At 45.4% G+C, this 13,289-nt stretch overlaps 1 protein-coding gene across 1 annotated transcript in view; it reads right to left on the bottom strand.

Moving 5' to 3' along the window:
• The window catches only part of LOC122371086 (serine/threonine-protein kinase/endoribonuclease IRE1-like), a gene marked incomplete at its 3' end in the record, with an annotated part of 133,332 nt that overhangs the window by 73,821 nt on the left and 46,222 nt on the right, over positions 1-13,289 (bottom strand). The window contains exons 6-7 of the mRNA XM_043347176.1: positions 6,884-7,071; positions 1,526-1,644 (exon numbers count right to left, since the gene is read on the bottom strand). Coding sequence (XP_043203111.1) covers positions 1,526-1,644; positions 6,884-7,071 — 307 coding nt within the window. The remainder of the gene's footprint in view (positions 1-1,525; positions 1,645-6,883; positions 7,072-13,289) is intronic.

The raw sequence follows: 13,289 nt of genomic DNA, 5'->3' as shown, positions 1-13,289 counted from the left end.
GAAAGTGAAAACCGTGACCTTTCGTGACCTGACCTGACCTTGACCCGTACTTAGTATGACCCCTATACGCACATGGTACCTTCATTAGGTCTTTGAGGTCATTTGTGGTGAGTTTCGAGCAGCAGCTATCGATTCCACTGTCCGTAAGCCTTATCATGCAAAACCCCAGAATTTGACCTTTGACCTGACCTTGACCCGAATGTTGACCTCAATCTTAAAATCTTAAGAGTGCTTTGGGAAGGTCTCGTAGAGACCTTTCGAACGCCGCCTCGCGGGGCTCGATGCAACCATTGGTTCTCGATATAACAGGGGGGGGTCGGATCCGACCCCCCCCAGGCTGTCGTGGGTACGGAAATAGCCGAGGCGGTGCCGGATTTGGTCATTTTTGATCAGGTCATCGCCGAGGTCACTGGAGGTCACCAAAGATACAAATTTCACGATTTTTTTTGTACCAATTTTGACATCGTTTTTACAAATCGGCGCATAAGTTGGGAACCAATAGAGCTACAGCGCTGCGGACAAGCGCATTCGATAGCTCCTTTCAAAGGCCTTTCTGAGTATTTTTCTAAGATTTGACCTAAGGTCAACAGTTTAGCCTCCAGAGGGCAAAACTACAAAAATTGAACGTTTTTGCGGAAAAAGTTTTTGCATCATAACTTCTCACTCAAAGCTTGTATGACGCTAATTTTACCAGCCTCTCGTTTGTCTCGTCGAGACACGTCGAATGAGCTATAAGATGACCTGAAATTTGAAAAGGTCAACTTGAAAATTTGACCCAGGTCAAGGTCACGGAAAAGGTCATGTTGCATTTCATTCGATTCGTATTGCTGTTCACTGAACACATTCATGGTGTTTTCAGCGCTCTAGCATGTCTATATCTAAAGCTATTGTCAAAAAACTGTTTGAGACGTTTCATGACCCGAGATGACTCAGGGGCATAAAAGGGGTCACCAGCGTAATTTTTCGGATCAGTATGTCATGTTTACCTATGTCACGATGTTTGAGGGTGTTTTCGGCCAAACAAAGAGCATTTCAATTTTCTCCCATTGACTTATTATGGATAGGTCGCAAAATTGACCTGACCTTAGGTCACCGATATGAAAACTCTGAGATACACGAATTGTTTACACTGGTCTCGTCATGCGAAATCCCGAGTTTCAAACTTCTGGGATGTAAACTGTACGAATGACAGAATCACAAAGTTTTTTTTTAGAGGCATGGTTTCTTAACTTGACTTGGTGACCTGACCTTACGTGACCTGGGGTCAAAATTTAAACACAAGATGCGAACTTGATGTATAATAAGCTATAACAAGTTTCGCGGCGCTGCACGCCGCGGTTTTCTTTACACGCGCAAAAAATTGGCAGGTGTGGCCAAAAAAGCCCCCCCCCCCCCACTCGGGCGAAGAATAATGGCCTATTGCGTCACTCTAGTTTTTTTTTCTTATTTTCAGGCCTGGTAAATCGCAACAACAATTCGAGGTTATGTAACCAAAATCCCTTTTATGAGGAAATCGTATACTCACCACGGTTTTCCCTGTTGGATGTTTGCCATCCTGTCGGACATATCGCCGAAAGGATGCTGTCCGGGGAAGATGATGTAGTGAAAGACACATCCGAGCGAAAAGATGTCAGCTGTCTTCTCCTAAAAGAAAATATGCAAAACAACAAATGTAACAAGGGAAAATATCATGATGACCAATTATAAACGAGATATTCTAGGACAGTTGTTGAGAACAGAAATATGCATGCTTCGGAAAAAATTAAAAGAAGCACGTTGATGAGATTGATGGAACACGACATTTGATATCTCATCATTAACCCGCGCCCCACTGGGGTCTGCGTATAACACGCCCTACTGGGGGGGGAGGGTATTCATAGCCCCCCCCCCTCCTAACTCCGAAACTACTGGGCCGATCGTCAAAATTCAAACGGCGTCTGATAGCCCCGGATAAACTGTCGAACGAAACCTAATTTCATTGACCTTGAGGTCACCGATGACGTCAGAGGTCAGGTCAAAGTAAAAATTATTAGCATTTTGGCTTGTTCACGTTTTGGGCTCTGGCCGCCGTCTTAAAAGTCAGAGCAGGCGCATTTTTGGTTCACACACTCGTGAACATATGCTCTAGATACCCTGAGGGTACCAAACTTGTACTTTGATTTTCAGGTCAAGGTCAGGTCATCACAGGTCACGAAAATATTATGTCATGCGTCGGTCACGTGACACATGTTTTATGGTCCATTTAGGCCAAATATTTTGAATTTGATGTCGTCTGTGTCATTCAAGGTCATTTTGAGTCAAATTTAGCTTAGGTCAGGTCACTTTCAGGTCAAAAAAGGTCAAATTTTGAAGTTATAATTTTTCAACAGAAAAGGTGTTTATTGGATGCAGTTTGAGCTCAGGAACACGATGGTGCTATTTATATTGGCGTACGATGTCAAAAACGTGGTGAAAAATTGATTTGAAAAATTAATATTTGTTAATTTTTTTGCAATAATGCGTATAACTTGGCCATTTTTGAAGAAATTTAGCTAACACATGCTGGATTTAGTCATAATAACGCGTTCTATCACATATATTCCGGTTTTTTTTCGAAAAGTAAAAAAAAAATTGAAAAAAAAATGTAAAAATGTAAATTTTGAATTTTATTATATAAAATTTTCGAAATTTTCAAAATTTTGAAAATCCGAGATAACAGTTTGATAGCGCAGTCTATTCTGAGTCCTCTCATGCAAAGAAATTGGATCTAGCTTAAAAACTGAGCGCTTGGGAGTGATTGCCGTGGTTCGATGTTTTGCGTCGAAATCGGCCGAACATGACGTCACTCTGACGTCATTTCCGGCTGACCTATGGTAGCTACGAAGTTCAAATTTTGACACAAGGTGTCAAATTGATGCAGCCGAAGCAACTGAGAGTTTGGCGTCGATACGTCAAGCGATTTGGAAGTTATTGCAGAAAAACGGGAGGGGGGCTATAAATAGCCCCCACCCCCAGTGGGGCGCGGGTTAACCCGCGCCCTGCTGGGGGGTGTTTGAACACCCCCCCTTGTGGTTTTTCGCGAATATCTCAAAAACGGCGGCGCGGAGCGCCGCCGTTTTTGGTACACCTTATCATACATCAATTCTACACATGTTGTAAAAATTTCAGACCAAGGTCATTCAAGGTCAGGTCACCAGGTCACTTGAAGTGACCTCACCTCATAAAAAGTTTCAATGTCTGTCATAGCTACACCGAGTGACCGATCGCTTTGAAACTTTCAGCGATTGCTAAGAGCAATAGCATGTACAAAATGTATATCTCAGAATTTTGATATCGATGACCTAAGGTCAGGTCAATTTTGCGACCTCCCCATTGTAAGTCAATGGGAGAAAATTGAAATGCGCCTCTTTTGGACAAAAGACATTATAAACACTCCCAAACACCGAATTACAAGTAGTTTAGACACACTGAACATGAAAATGGTGTCCGTGACCCCTGTTTATGCCCTGAGGTCATCTTAGGTCACGAATGGTATCTAACAGTTTTTCGCAAATAACTTTTGATAGAGGCATGCTAGAGCGATGAAAACGCCTTAGATGTGTTCAGCTCGACGATACGGATCGACTGATATGCAACATGACCCTTTCCGGTCAGGTCATGACCTTGACCTGAGGTCAAATTTTCAAGTTGACCTTTCAAGGTCAACTTATAGTTCATTCGATGCGTCTTGACGAGAGGAACACGATGCCGGTAAAAGTAAGCTCGTACAAGGCTTGGGTCAAAAGTTATTGCAGAAAAACTGTTTCCGAAAAAATCGGCTATTTTTGCAGTTTTTGCCCCCTGCAGGCAAAACCGTTGACGTTAGGTCAAAGGCCTGTTTCACTAACAAATAAAGTGTGTAATTACAAAGAAAAAACTTGAGTTTAAAAGAAATAATTACCAACATTTGAAATTTGGATTTCACGAAACCTTCGGGCATGAATTTTGAGTTTAAAATTTGCAAACTTTTTTACAAGAAAAAGTTTGCTAGAAAACACGGGAATCGCAAACTTTCTGTTTCACGAAGACCAGAAACTTGAAAGAAAACATCGTAATTACAAACCTGAAATTCCAGTGGTCCTGACGTTCGGAATTTTGATACTTTTTGTGCAATGATGCAAAGCAATCAATTATTTAAAACAAATATGATATGCTGAGTCATTATATGCTCTTTTTCACTTAGCACATTCCCTACGAACCAGCTACGAGCAATAAATAAATATCGTCATGTTTTGTCATTCGCGCGCCATAATTGCATTCAACAGTCTTCTGCTGTCAAATGTTTTACGTATTATTTTCTTTCAATAAGATATTGTGAACTATCATTTATACCACTCAGAAACAGCATCATTATTTTTAATTTATTCCTGCAATTTCTGACATGAAAACTAGACATAGTTTGATAAAAAGAAGCAATATCTGTAACATGTTAAAGTTCTTGATTAAAAACAATTTTATTGTTTACAAGTTTATTTACCAACTCTTTTTATCGGAGATGCCGCTGGTGATGAAGTTAAGTGAAACCCGATTTTACATAGTTTGCAAAAATACTTATGAATTGTTAAGTTCCAACACTTGTAATCGCAAGTTTTTAGTGAAACAGGCCTCAAATCTGAGAGGATTACTCAGAAAGGGCGTTAATAGGGCTATCGAATGCGCTTTTCCGCGGCGCTGTAGCTCTATTGGTTCCCGAGTTATGCGTTGGCTTCTTGGAAATTTTCGACATTCGACCCGGAAATCGGCGAAATTTTGCCTTCAATGACCTCTGGTGACCTGACCTTTGACCTGACCAAAAAATTGACCGAAGTAATTTCCTCATTATTTTTGACGCTTTTTCGAACTCCGCCTTCCGCGTATAGCTACGTGGCCCAGGAGCCGAGTTAGAAGGGGGGTGTTCAAACACCCCCCCCCAGCAGGGCGTGGAAATCCAGGACCCCCAGCCGGGCGCGGGTTAAGAAAACGCATCATAATAATCAGCATGAGCATTGAGCACGAAGCCCATCAAAATGATTACGCTGTTTTCGTTTCTCTTTGGTTAACTTCTTTATTATGCGTGTGTTGATGGAATAAATAAAAATGTCATATTTAGCCTGTAATTTTTTAAAAACACATCTCTGAGGAGATCGTAGGCCGGTATTTTCCTTTCTGTCAGAGGCCTGTTTCACTAACAAATAAAGTGTGTAATTACAAAGAAAAAACTTGAGTTTAAAAGAAATAATTACCAACATTTGAAATTTGGATTTCACGAAACCTTCGGGCATGAATTTTGAGTTTAAAATTTGCAAACTTTTTTACAAGAAAAAGTTTGCTAGAAAACACGGGAATCGCAAACTTTCTGTTTCACGAAGACCAGAAACTTGAAAGAAAACATCGTAATTACAAACCTGAAATTCCAGTGGTCCTGACGTTCGGAATTTTGATACTTTTTGTGCAATGATGCAAAGCAATCAATTATTTAAAACAAATATGATATGCTGAGTCATTATATGCTCTTTTTCACTTAGCACATTCCCTACGAACCAGCTACGAGCAATAAATAAATATCGTCATGTTTTGTCATTCGCGCGCCATAATTGCATTCAACAGTCTTCTGCTGTCAAATGTTTTACGTGTTATTTTCTTTCAATAATAAGATATTGTGAACTATCATTTATACCACTCAGAAACAGCATCATTATTTTTAATTTATTCCTGCAATTTCTGACATGAAAACTAGACATAGTTTGATAAAAAGAAGCAATATCTGTAACATGTTAAAGTTCTTGATTAACCCTCGCCCGCACATGCCATTTTCCCATCCTAGAACGCACATGGGGGGGGGTGGTTGCCACCCCCCCCGCGCCATTTCGTTCCTGTTGGAGATAGAGCTTAGCAGTAAAGACCAAAAAGATTCTTTGGGAAGAGACGAATCCAATGATACCCAGTTTTACCTTCTCAGGTCAGTCATTGACCTTCCAGGTCAGGTCAAACTAAAAAATGTTGCTGTTTTGGGTCACCGTTGGATATCAAGTGCGCTGCTTATCAAATACCGATGACGATGCTGTTTTCTGGTGCCAAGCCAGCTAGAACCTCTTTGTCACACTATCCGACCAGAATTTTGCTGCTGAGGTCATTTCAGGTCAAGTTAGGTCAAGGTCAATTATATGTGTTTGTATGTCTGTGTGTGTCTGTGTGAATACTGATGTGTGCACCGATTGTTTTTGGGTCCATATCACATGAAATCATGATCTGAGAAGCTTTTACCAAAAATGCAGTCAAAAAACTTCACAAAAAGTAAGTTCAGCTTGCCTAAAACGCAATTATCTTAGATGACCCAGGTTGACCTTGACCCTGACCTTGACCCCTGTACATCGTCGAACAACATGTTCCATGATAGGTGGGAGGTAAGACTGGCAAAAAAGGCCGAAATCAGGGTGTCAAAAGCTCACAAGGCCCATGGCAACCGCAAGATGTTGAGAATTGGCCATTTGGGTCATGACATGACCTGAAAAACAAGGTCATATCTCCGAAACCAAAAATCACAGAAACTTGAAATTTTCAGTGGACATTAAGAAAGGATAGACGAGCAGCTATACGAAAAATCAGCCTTCTAGCTCTAAAAATGTTGAGTGCAGAGCAGAAAGACTGCCTGGGGGGGTGGCAACCACCCCCCCCCCCCCATGTGCGGGCGAGGGTTAAAAAACTTTTTATTGTTTACAAGTTTATTTACCTACTCTTTTTATCGGAGGTGCCGCTGGTGATGAAGTTTAGTGAAACCCGATTTTACATAGTTTGCAAAAATACTTATGAATTGTAAAGTTCAAACACTTGTAATCGCAAGTTTTTAGTGAAACAGGCCTCTGATGGATGCGTTAATTTTACTTACAGTTCCCTGTTGATATTCACCCATATGGGCTTCCGGAGCCATCCAATCCAGGGTACCGACACCAGCTGTCATTTTCAGCTTGCTGGCTGTCATCTCCTTGGATATGCCAAAATCGGCGAGCTTTGTCACGATCTCGCCTTTTTTGCTTTTCACCAGCATCAGGTTGGGCGGCTTGATGTCACGATGAACTGTGAAGGCGAATATTGTTATTGGTTTTATTTTTGACGTGCACATACATGAAAAGTGTAAACAAATTCAATTCCCCATACGTATTGCCCACCCACAGTGATAACGTCAAGGTTACGTGCAGTACAGGGTGTCCCAAAAATAATGTCACACATTTCCAGCGTCAATTGCATGAAAATAACAAACATGAGAGGTGTGCTTTTCTTACATATGTATCCAACCTTCTCTCTGATACGGGCAAGCATACGGTCCGGAACATCAGACATCAACATATTCAGCTTCTGTGGACTAATCTTGGACCAGGCAGATCGAACGTTCCTGGTCAGCGTGCCTTCAGATTATCCAATCCTGGTGCCACTTTGTTCAACTCTTACCGGACGATCGCCCTAAGATTTTTTATCGGCGACAGGTCAGGGCCAGGCCCATGTCGTCCCCTATCTCCCTGTGTGTCCAGGTGCACAGATGACGTCACACGAAGGGGCGGAGTCGGGGGCGGAGCCTGGCGCAACGGCCGCCATATTTGAATTTGTTTTATTAGAATGTATTCTACATTTTGGGTTTCAGTCAATTGTTATCGATAGTTTTATGAACGGTTAGCTGTAATATAAGTGATTTATCAAGAAAAAAAAACACATAATCTGCTTACAATTTCGATTTAAGTACGACCCGCGCCTAGATTCGAACGCACGATCTTTGGATTACGGCGCAAGCATCCTAACCACTACACTACCGCGGCGGCGTGGCGGCCGGCGGAAGGGAGGCTGCCGAGGCATGAGGGCTTTTTTTACGCATTTTCGGAAAAACTAATGGGTTTAGTGAAAAACGCTTCTTAGATAATTCGAAGAAAAATGTTTCGGCTTTCCAATAATGCACTTAGTTCTGTGCTAGCTTTAGCAGAGTTTGTTCTAGAGCGCTTCAAAAATCGCCCATTTGCATAGGACTTAAACGGGACTTCAAGACTTGCCCCCAGATGACGTCACGATCAGGTAGAATCGCCGGACGACCCTACCTGGTATATAGGGCCTTGGTCGGGGCTATTCCCCGGCCATTTGTCCTTCTCCCAGAATGCTGGGAAGTTTGATCTGCACCACCCCTGCGTCGTTCTAGCTCGATGAGCCGGGGTGCCGTCCTGTTGAAAGATATCCCTGGACATGTTCAGCAGAAGTTTTCGGCTGGAGACGTGGCTTGACGGGCTTCAGCTTTAGAGACAACCTCCGGTACCGATGGATTGTCGACTTGGAGACTGAATGACTGTTGGCAATCAGCCCCCTGCCAGTTTCCTTGTGGATAAGCCCGTCTTTAGCTCAGCACTTCGCGATGACGACCTGCGCTACCCGGCTGGCGGGAAGTCTTTCTGCCGCGACCTAGCTTGTTCTCAGGCATCTATCCGCTTCTGTCGCGTGACAACCAGCGCCAAATCGTGCGGCAACTCATGCCCAGTTTCTCGGCGACCTGGCCGTGGGTCATGCCGCCGGCAACAATGCCTAAAGCCTCGCTGCGGGACGATTTGCTCTGCAGTTTTGCCATCCTGGACACCTGGTCCGGCGCGCTGGGTACTGCCCCGGAAATGACCTGCGTACACCCCTTGACCGGTCAGGGTCACACAAATTCGAAGGTCACGTGACTAGAATGTAGCCAATATGGTCTGGGAGCCAGTACCGGCGAAATTATATTGGTATTGCGGCGTAGAAGGCAAAATAAGTGTTGTGAGAGCGTGTGACATTAATTTTGGGACACCCTGTATATCTAACGACCGAACGCACTCTGTGCAGGTAGTGGCGTATATTAACACACGATAGGGTTTTCCTACCCATGAGTTAATTAAGTCTCGCGATGGACTCCGCTACCCCCGAAATCCGAATCATCGACTGTTTGGGTGTTTGGTTTGTTAGCCTTCGCCGGCACAGGCCATTTTGCGTCCTTCAACGGCACAAGGGGGGGGGGGGGGTTGGTACGACCACCTCCCCTCGCGTTTGGCCCCTCATCGAGCTAGAGCTTTGCGAAAAAAAACGAGTGTGTTGCCTGTCACGAGAGGAAGCCGATGATACCTAATTTTAACCCGCGCCGGGCCGGGGGGGGGGGTGTTTGAACACCCCCCTTGCGGTTTTTCGCAGATATCTCAAAAACGGCGGCGCGGAGCGCCGCCGTTTTTGGCACACCTGTTTGTGCATCTTTTCCGCATATGTTGTGAAAATTTCAGACCCAGGTGACCTTAGGTCAGGTCACCAGGTCACGCCAAGTGACCTCACCTCATAAAAAATAAGAATGCTCGTCATAGCTACACCGACTGAACGATTGCCTTGAAACTTTCAGCGATTGATAAGAGCAACACTATCTATAAAATGTATATCTCGGAATTTTGATATCGGTGACCTAAGGTCAGGTCAATTTTGCGGCCTCTCCGTTATAAGTCAATGGGAGAAAATTGAAAAGCGTCTGTTTTGCACGAACGCTATTCTAGACACTCTCAAACATCGAGATATAGGTAAAATAGACACACTGAACCAGAAAATGGCAACTGTGACCCCTCGTTATGTCCCCGAGGTCATCTCAGGTCACGAACAGAATCTAACAGTTTTTCGATGATAACTTCTGATAGAGGCGTGCTAGAGCGCTGAAAACGCCTTAGATGTGTTCGGCTCGACGTTGCGGTTCGACTGATATGCAACATGACCTTTTCCGGTCAGGTCATGACCTTGACCTGAGGTCAAATTTTCAAGTTGACCTTTCAAGGTCAAATTATAGTTCATTCGACGCGTCTCGAGGAGAGGAACACGATGCTGGCAAAAGTAATGTCATAGCTCTTTTGAGTCAAAAGTTATTGCCGAAAAAACGTTTTTCGTAAAAACGGCTATTTTTGGAGTTTTTGCCCTCTGGAGGCTAAACCGTTGACCTGAGGTCAAATCTGAGAACATTACTCAGAAAGGTCTGTAAAAGGGCTATCGAATGCGCTTTTTTGCGGCGCTGTAGCTCTATCGGTTCCCGAGATAGCCGTTGGCAGTTTCCAAAATGTTGAAATAGTCAACATTTTACCTTTGGTGACCTCTGGTGACCTGACCTTTGACCTGACCCAAAAATGACCGTAGTGTTTTCGTCCTTATTTTTGACGTTCTTTCGATTGCCGCTTACTGCGTGTCGCTACGTGGCCCAGGAGCCGAGTTAGAAGGGGGGTGTTCAAACACCCCCCCGCGGCCCGGCGCGGAATCTCAGAGCACCGGCCCGGCGCGGGTTAAGGCCATATTACCCCCCCCCCCCCCACTTTCCCCTCAACGGGGCGAGAGTTAAGACCACTGAACTCTATAATGTGGAAGGCGCATCGGCCGCCAGATGGTGTCCAACGGTGCCGCCATGTTGCGCAGACCAGGAAGCGGCCGCCGCCTGTGTTGGGGAATAGGGAATTCGGGACCTCGATTTACGTTTGCGGCCGCTGTTTCCGTTACGCTCAAGCTATGTGAACACGGAACCAGGCATCCTACGCAGAATTGAGTGGAGAACAAGATGACATCTTAAAAATCCTCAAATACAGGGAACTTATACGTTAAACCCTTATAAGTCAATGGGGAAATATGGAAATTGCTATTTTGGCCCCGGGAATGATCTGAAACTATCTCAAGCATATAGAATCGTGATTTCATGCACTCTTTGCAAGGTCCAATGCTTCTTCACATTTGCATTGTTGCCCTTGCGTGACGTCATCTGTGACGTCACAAGGGTCATAAACTTTTCTTCAATAACTCCAGATCAAATTGAACTAGCGAATCGGGAAAGCAACAAATGGACTCAGAAAGACCTGCCGAATCGAATGATATGCAACATGACCTTACTCGACCAGCTTCGTGACCTGAGAGCTCTGACCTGACCTTGTCACGAGGTCAGTGCCGTAAATTGACCTCACCCGAACAAAAAGTATATCACTCGATGCGCCTGAGCTAAGTGAGCACGATGATGCCAAAATCGCGGCTCTACGGCCATTTTTGGCGAAGTTATTTACCAAAAACCGAGCCCGTGCCTTAGGTCACTTGACCTGACCTCAGATGTCAACGGTTGACCTGAGACCTTTAAAGCGGATTCCTACCAGTCACTCTGCAACGTACTCTGCCTCATACGACCACTTTACCGCTAAATTCTAGTTAAATTAGCGGCGCATTAGCGAGGTGGGTTCAATCAACCCTCTCGGCCGGGGCGAATGTAGAAAAACGATGGTCCGGCGGGTGAATTTGAGGAATTCTGAAGATTCGATCGTGTTCCCCACTCAATTCTACGTAAGATGCCAGGTTCCGTATATACGTAACTTGAACGAAACGGATGCGGCGGCCCCAAACGTAAATCGAGGTCCCGAATTCCCTATTCCTCAACACAGGCGGCGGTCGGTTCCTGGTCTGCGCAATATGGCCGCCACCGTTAGACACTACGGCCAATAGGGTTGAAACGGCAGTGCTCCCCCGTGGTTAAGACAAATATTATTGTGCTGCTTCTTTTTACACCGCTGTCGTCACCGTTTCGTCCTCTCGCGCTTACATCCATGAATTGCAAAACGTCACCATTCTTCCTCTCCACCATGAAAGCATCCCATGTTTCCAAATACCCTGATGTTTCCTGACTATCATAGAGATTAGTGTGCCTGACTGTTCAGTGCTCGTGAAGGCTTTCGTCACCAAGTGCCTTTTCTTCAACAAATAAGCATAATCGATGTAACATCGCCAAACCTTGAGTAGATGTGCAAGGGAGAATGCGCAAGAGTTTTCTGAACCTCTCGGCCTCAGCTCATACCTAAATTTATGATTACCTCTGAAGCTTGACTGTACATCGTTTTTTTTTTTTTACAAACAAGCTACTAGCAATGGTCGACGATCCAGATGTTTCCCGATTTAACCGTCCTCGATCGCTTGCAACGGGTGTCAGGCAGCCACCAAGCCATGCATCGGGGTGCTTTGTATGTATACAGTGGATCTAGTTAGGATCTCCAGGCGTAACTATAGGCGGTGTGCCACGCAGCAATCCGGCGGCTCTACGCCGGTTGCGGGAAAATCAGGTCATGTGACTCAGGTCATGTGACTGCCGCGGGTCGAGAGCCACCAATCGCTGTGCGCCACGATTGGCCGGCGGGTCGGCCGTCCGGGCCGCGCGGCGGTGACCCCGCCATTCGTGCACTGGTTCTGTGTGGTTTGTGACGTGTGCGTCTGCGTGAACGGTAAGATTTGCTATTTTGTTACTATGAATTGTTGTAAACCCTCAGTTGTTGTTAACTTTGCTTTGCTTAGTGGTTATTTTTATCGTTGTCTGCATTTGTGCGTTGTTAAGTTAATTTTAATCTGTTGCAGGACGCGGGCTAGTCTGTAGGGCTAGTCTGTGGAGCTAATAGCAAGTTGATAGCGGAGCTTATGTCTGAGATTTGAGATTTGAACTCCGCACCACAATATAGACTAAGAAAGCATCAGCACCGTGTCGTGGATGGGAGGCAGCAATCGTGACGCAGAGCTCGGCACCCCGGCCCTACATCTGGTGGCAGCGGTGTGCGTTCTCCTTCGCACCCACGTGGCCGAGTCTGAGCTGCGTGTTGCTGCCCTCCACTCGGGTGCTCGCCTGTTGGCACGTGGTACGTGGATCATGGAGCATCGTTTCCTGTTCGGCTGCCTGCATCCGGCTGTGGCGTGCACGGGCGCTGATTGCGGGCCCCGCTGAGCGGCTCGCTATTCGGGCCTGTGTCGAGGCTCCGGTGCGGCACAGCTGACTGCGCCGGGCGCGCGGGCGCACACTGGGCCGGGGGCCCGGAAAAGTGCTAGAAATTATCTGTGATTGAGTTGTTGATCTCAGTGACAAGCAAACATACTAAAAACGAAGTGGGACTGCTTAACCCTCGCCGGACCTATTGTCGGACCCCCCCACCCCCTCGGCCGGCCGAGGGGGGAGGGTTGGTACGACCCCTTTTCTTCGTTTCGCCTCTAATGGAGCTAGAGCCTCGCGGAAAAAACAAGCGTGTGCGCCGTTTCAAGACGGAACGATTGATACCCGATTTTAAGGTCCCAGGTCAACCGATTACCTCTGAGGTGAAGTCAAAAAGCCCAAGGTAGGGTTTGGTTTTTGGTAAATAATTTCGCAAAAAATGGCTGCAGAGCAGCGATTTTGGCACCATCGTGTTCGCCTGGCTCAGGCGCGTCGAATGGTATACTTTTTGTCCGGGTGAGGTCAACTTAAGGTGTTGACCTCGAGTCAAGGTCAG

This window comes from Amphibalanus amphitrite, unplaced genomic scaffold (assembly GCF_019059575.1).
Source record: "Amphibalanus amphitrite isolate SeventyFive unplaced genomic scaffold, NRLGWU_Aamphi_draft 001203F_arrow, whole genome shotgun sequence".
In the NCBI taxonomy this organism is placed as follows: Eukaryota; Metazoa; Arthropoda; class Thecostraca; order Balanomorpha; family Balanidae; genus Amphibalanus; species Amphibalanus amphitrite.
Note: the sequence above shows the minus strand (reverse complement) of the source record. Positions and strands in the feature narration are given on the sequence as shown.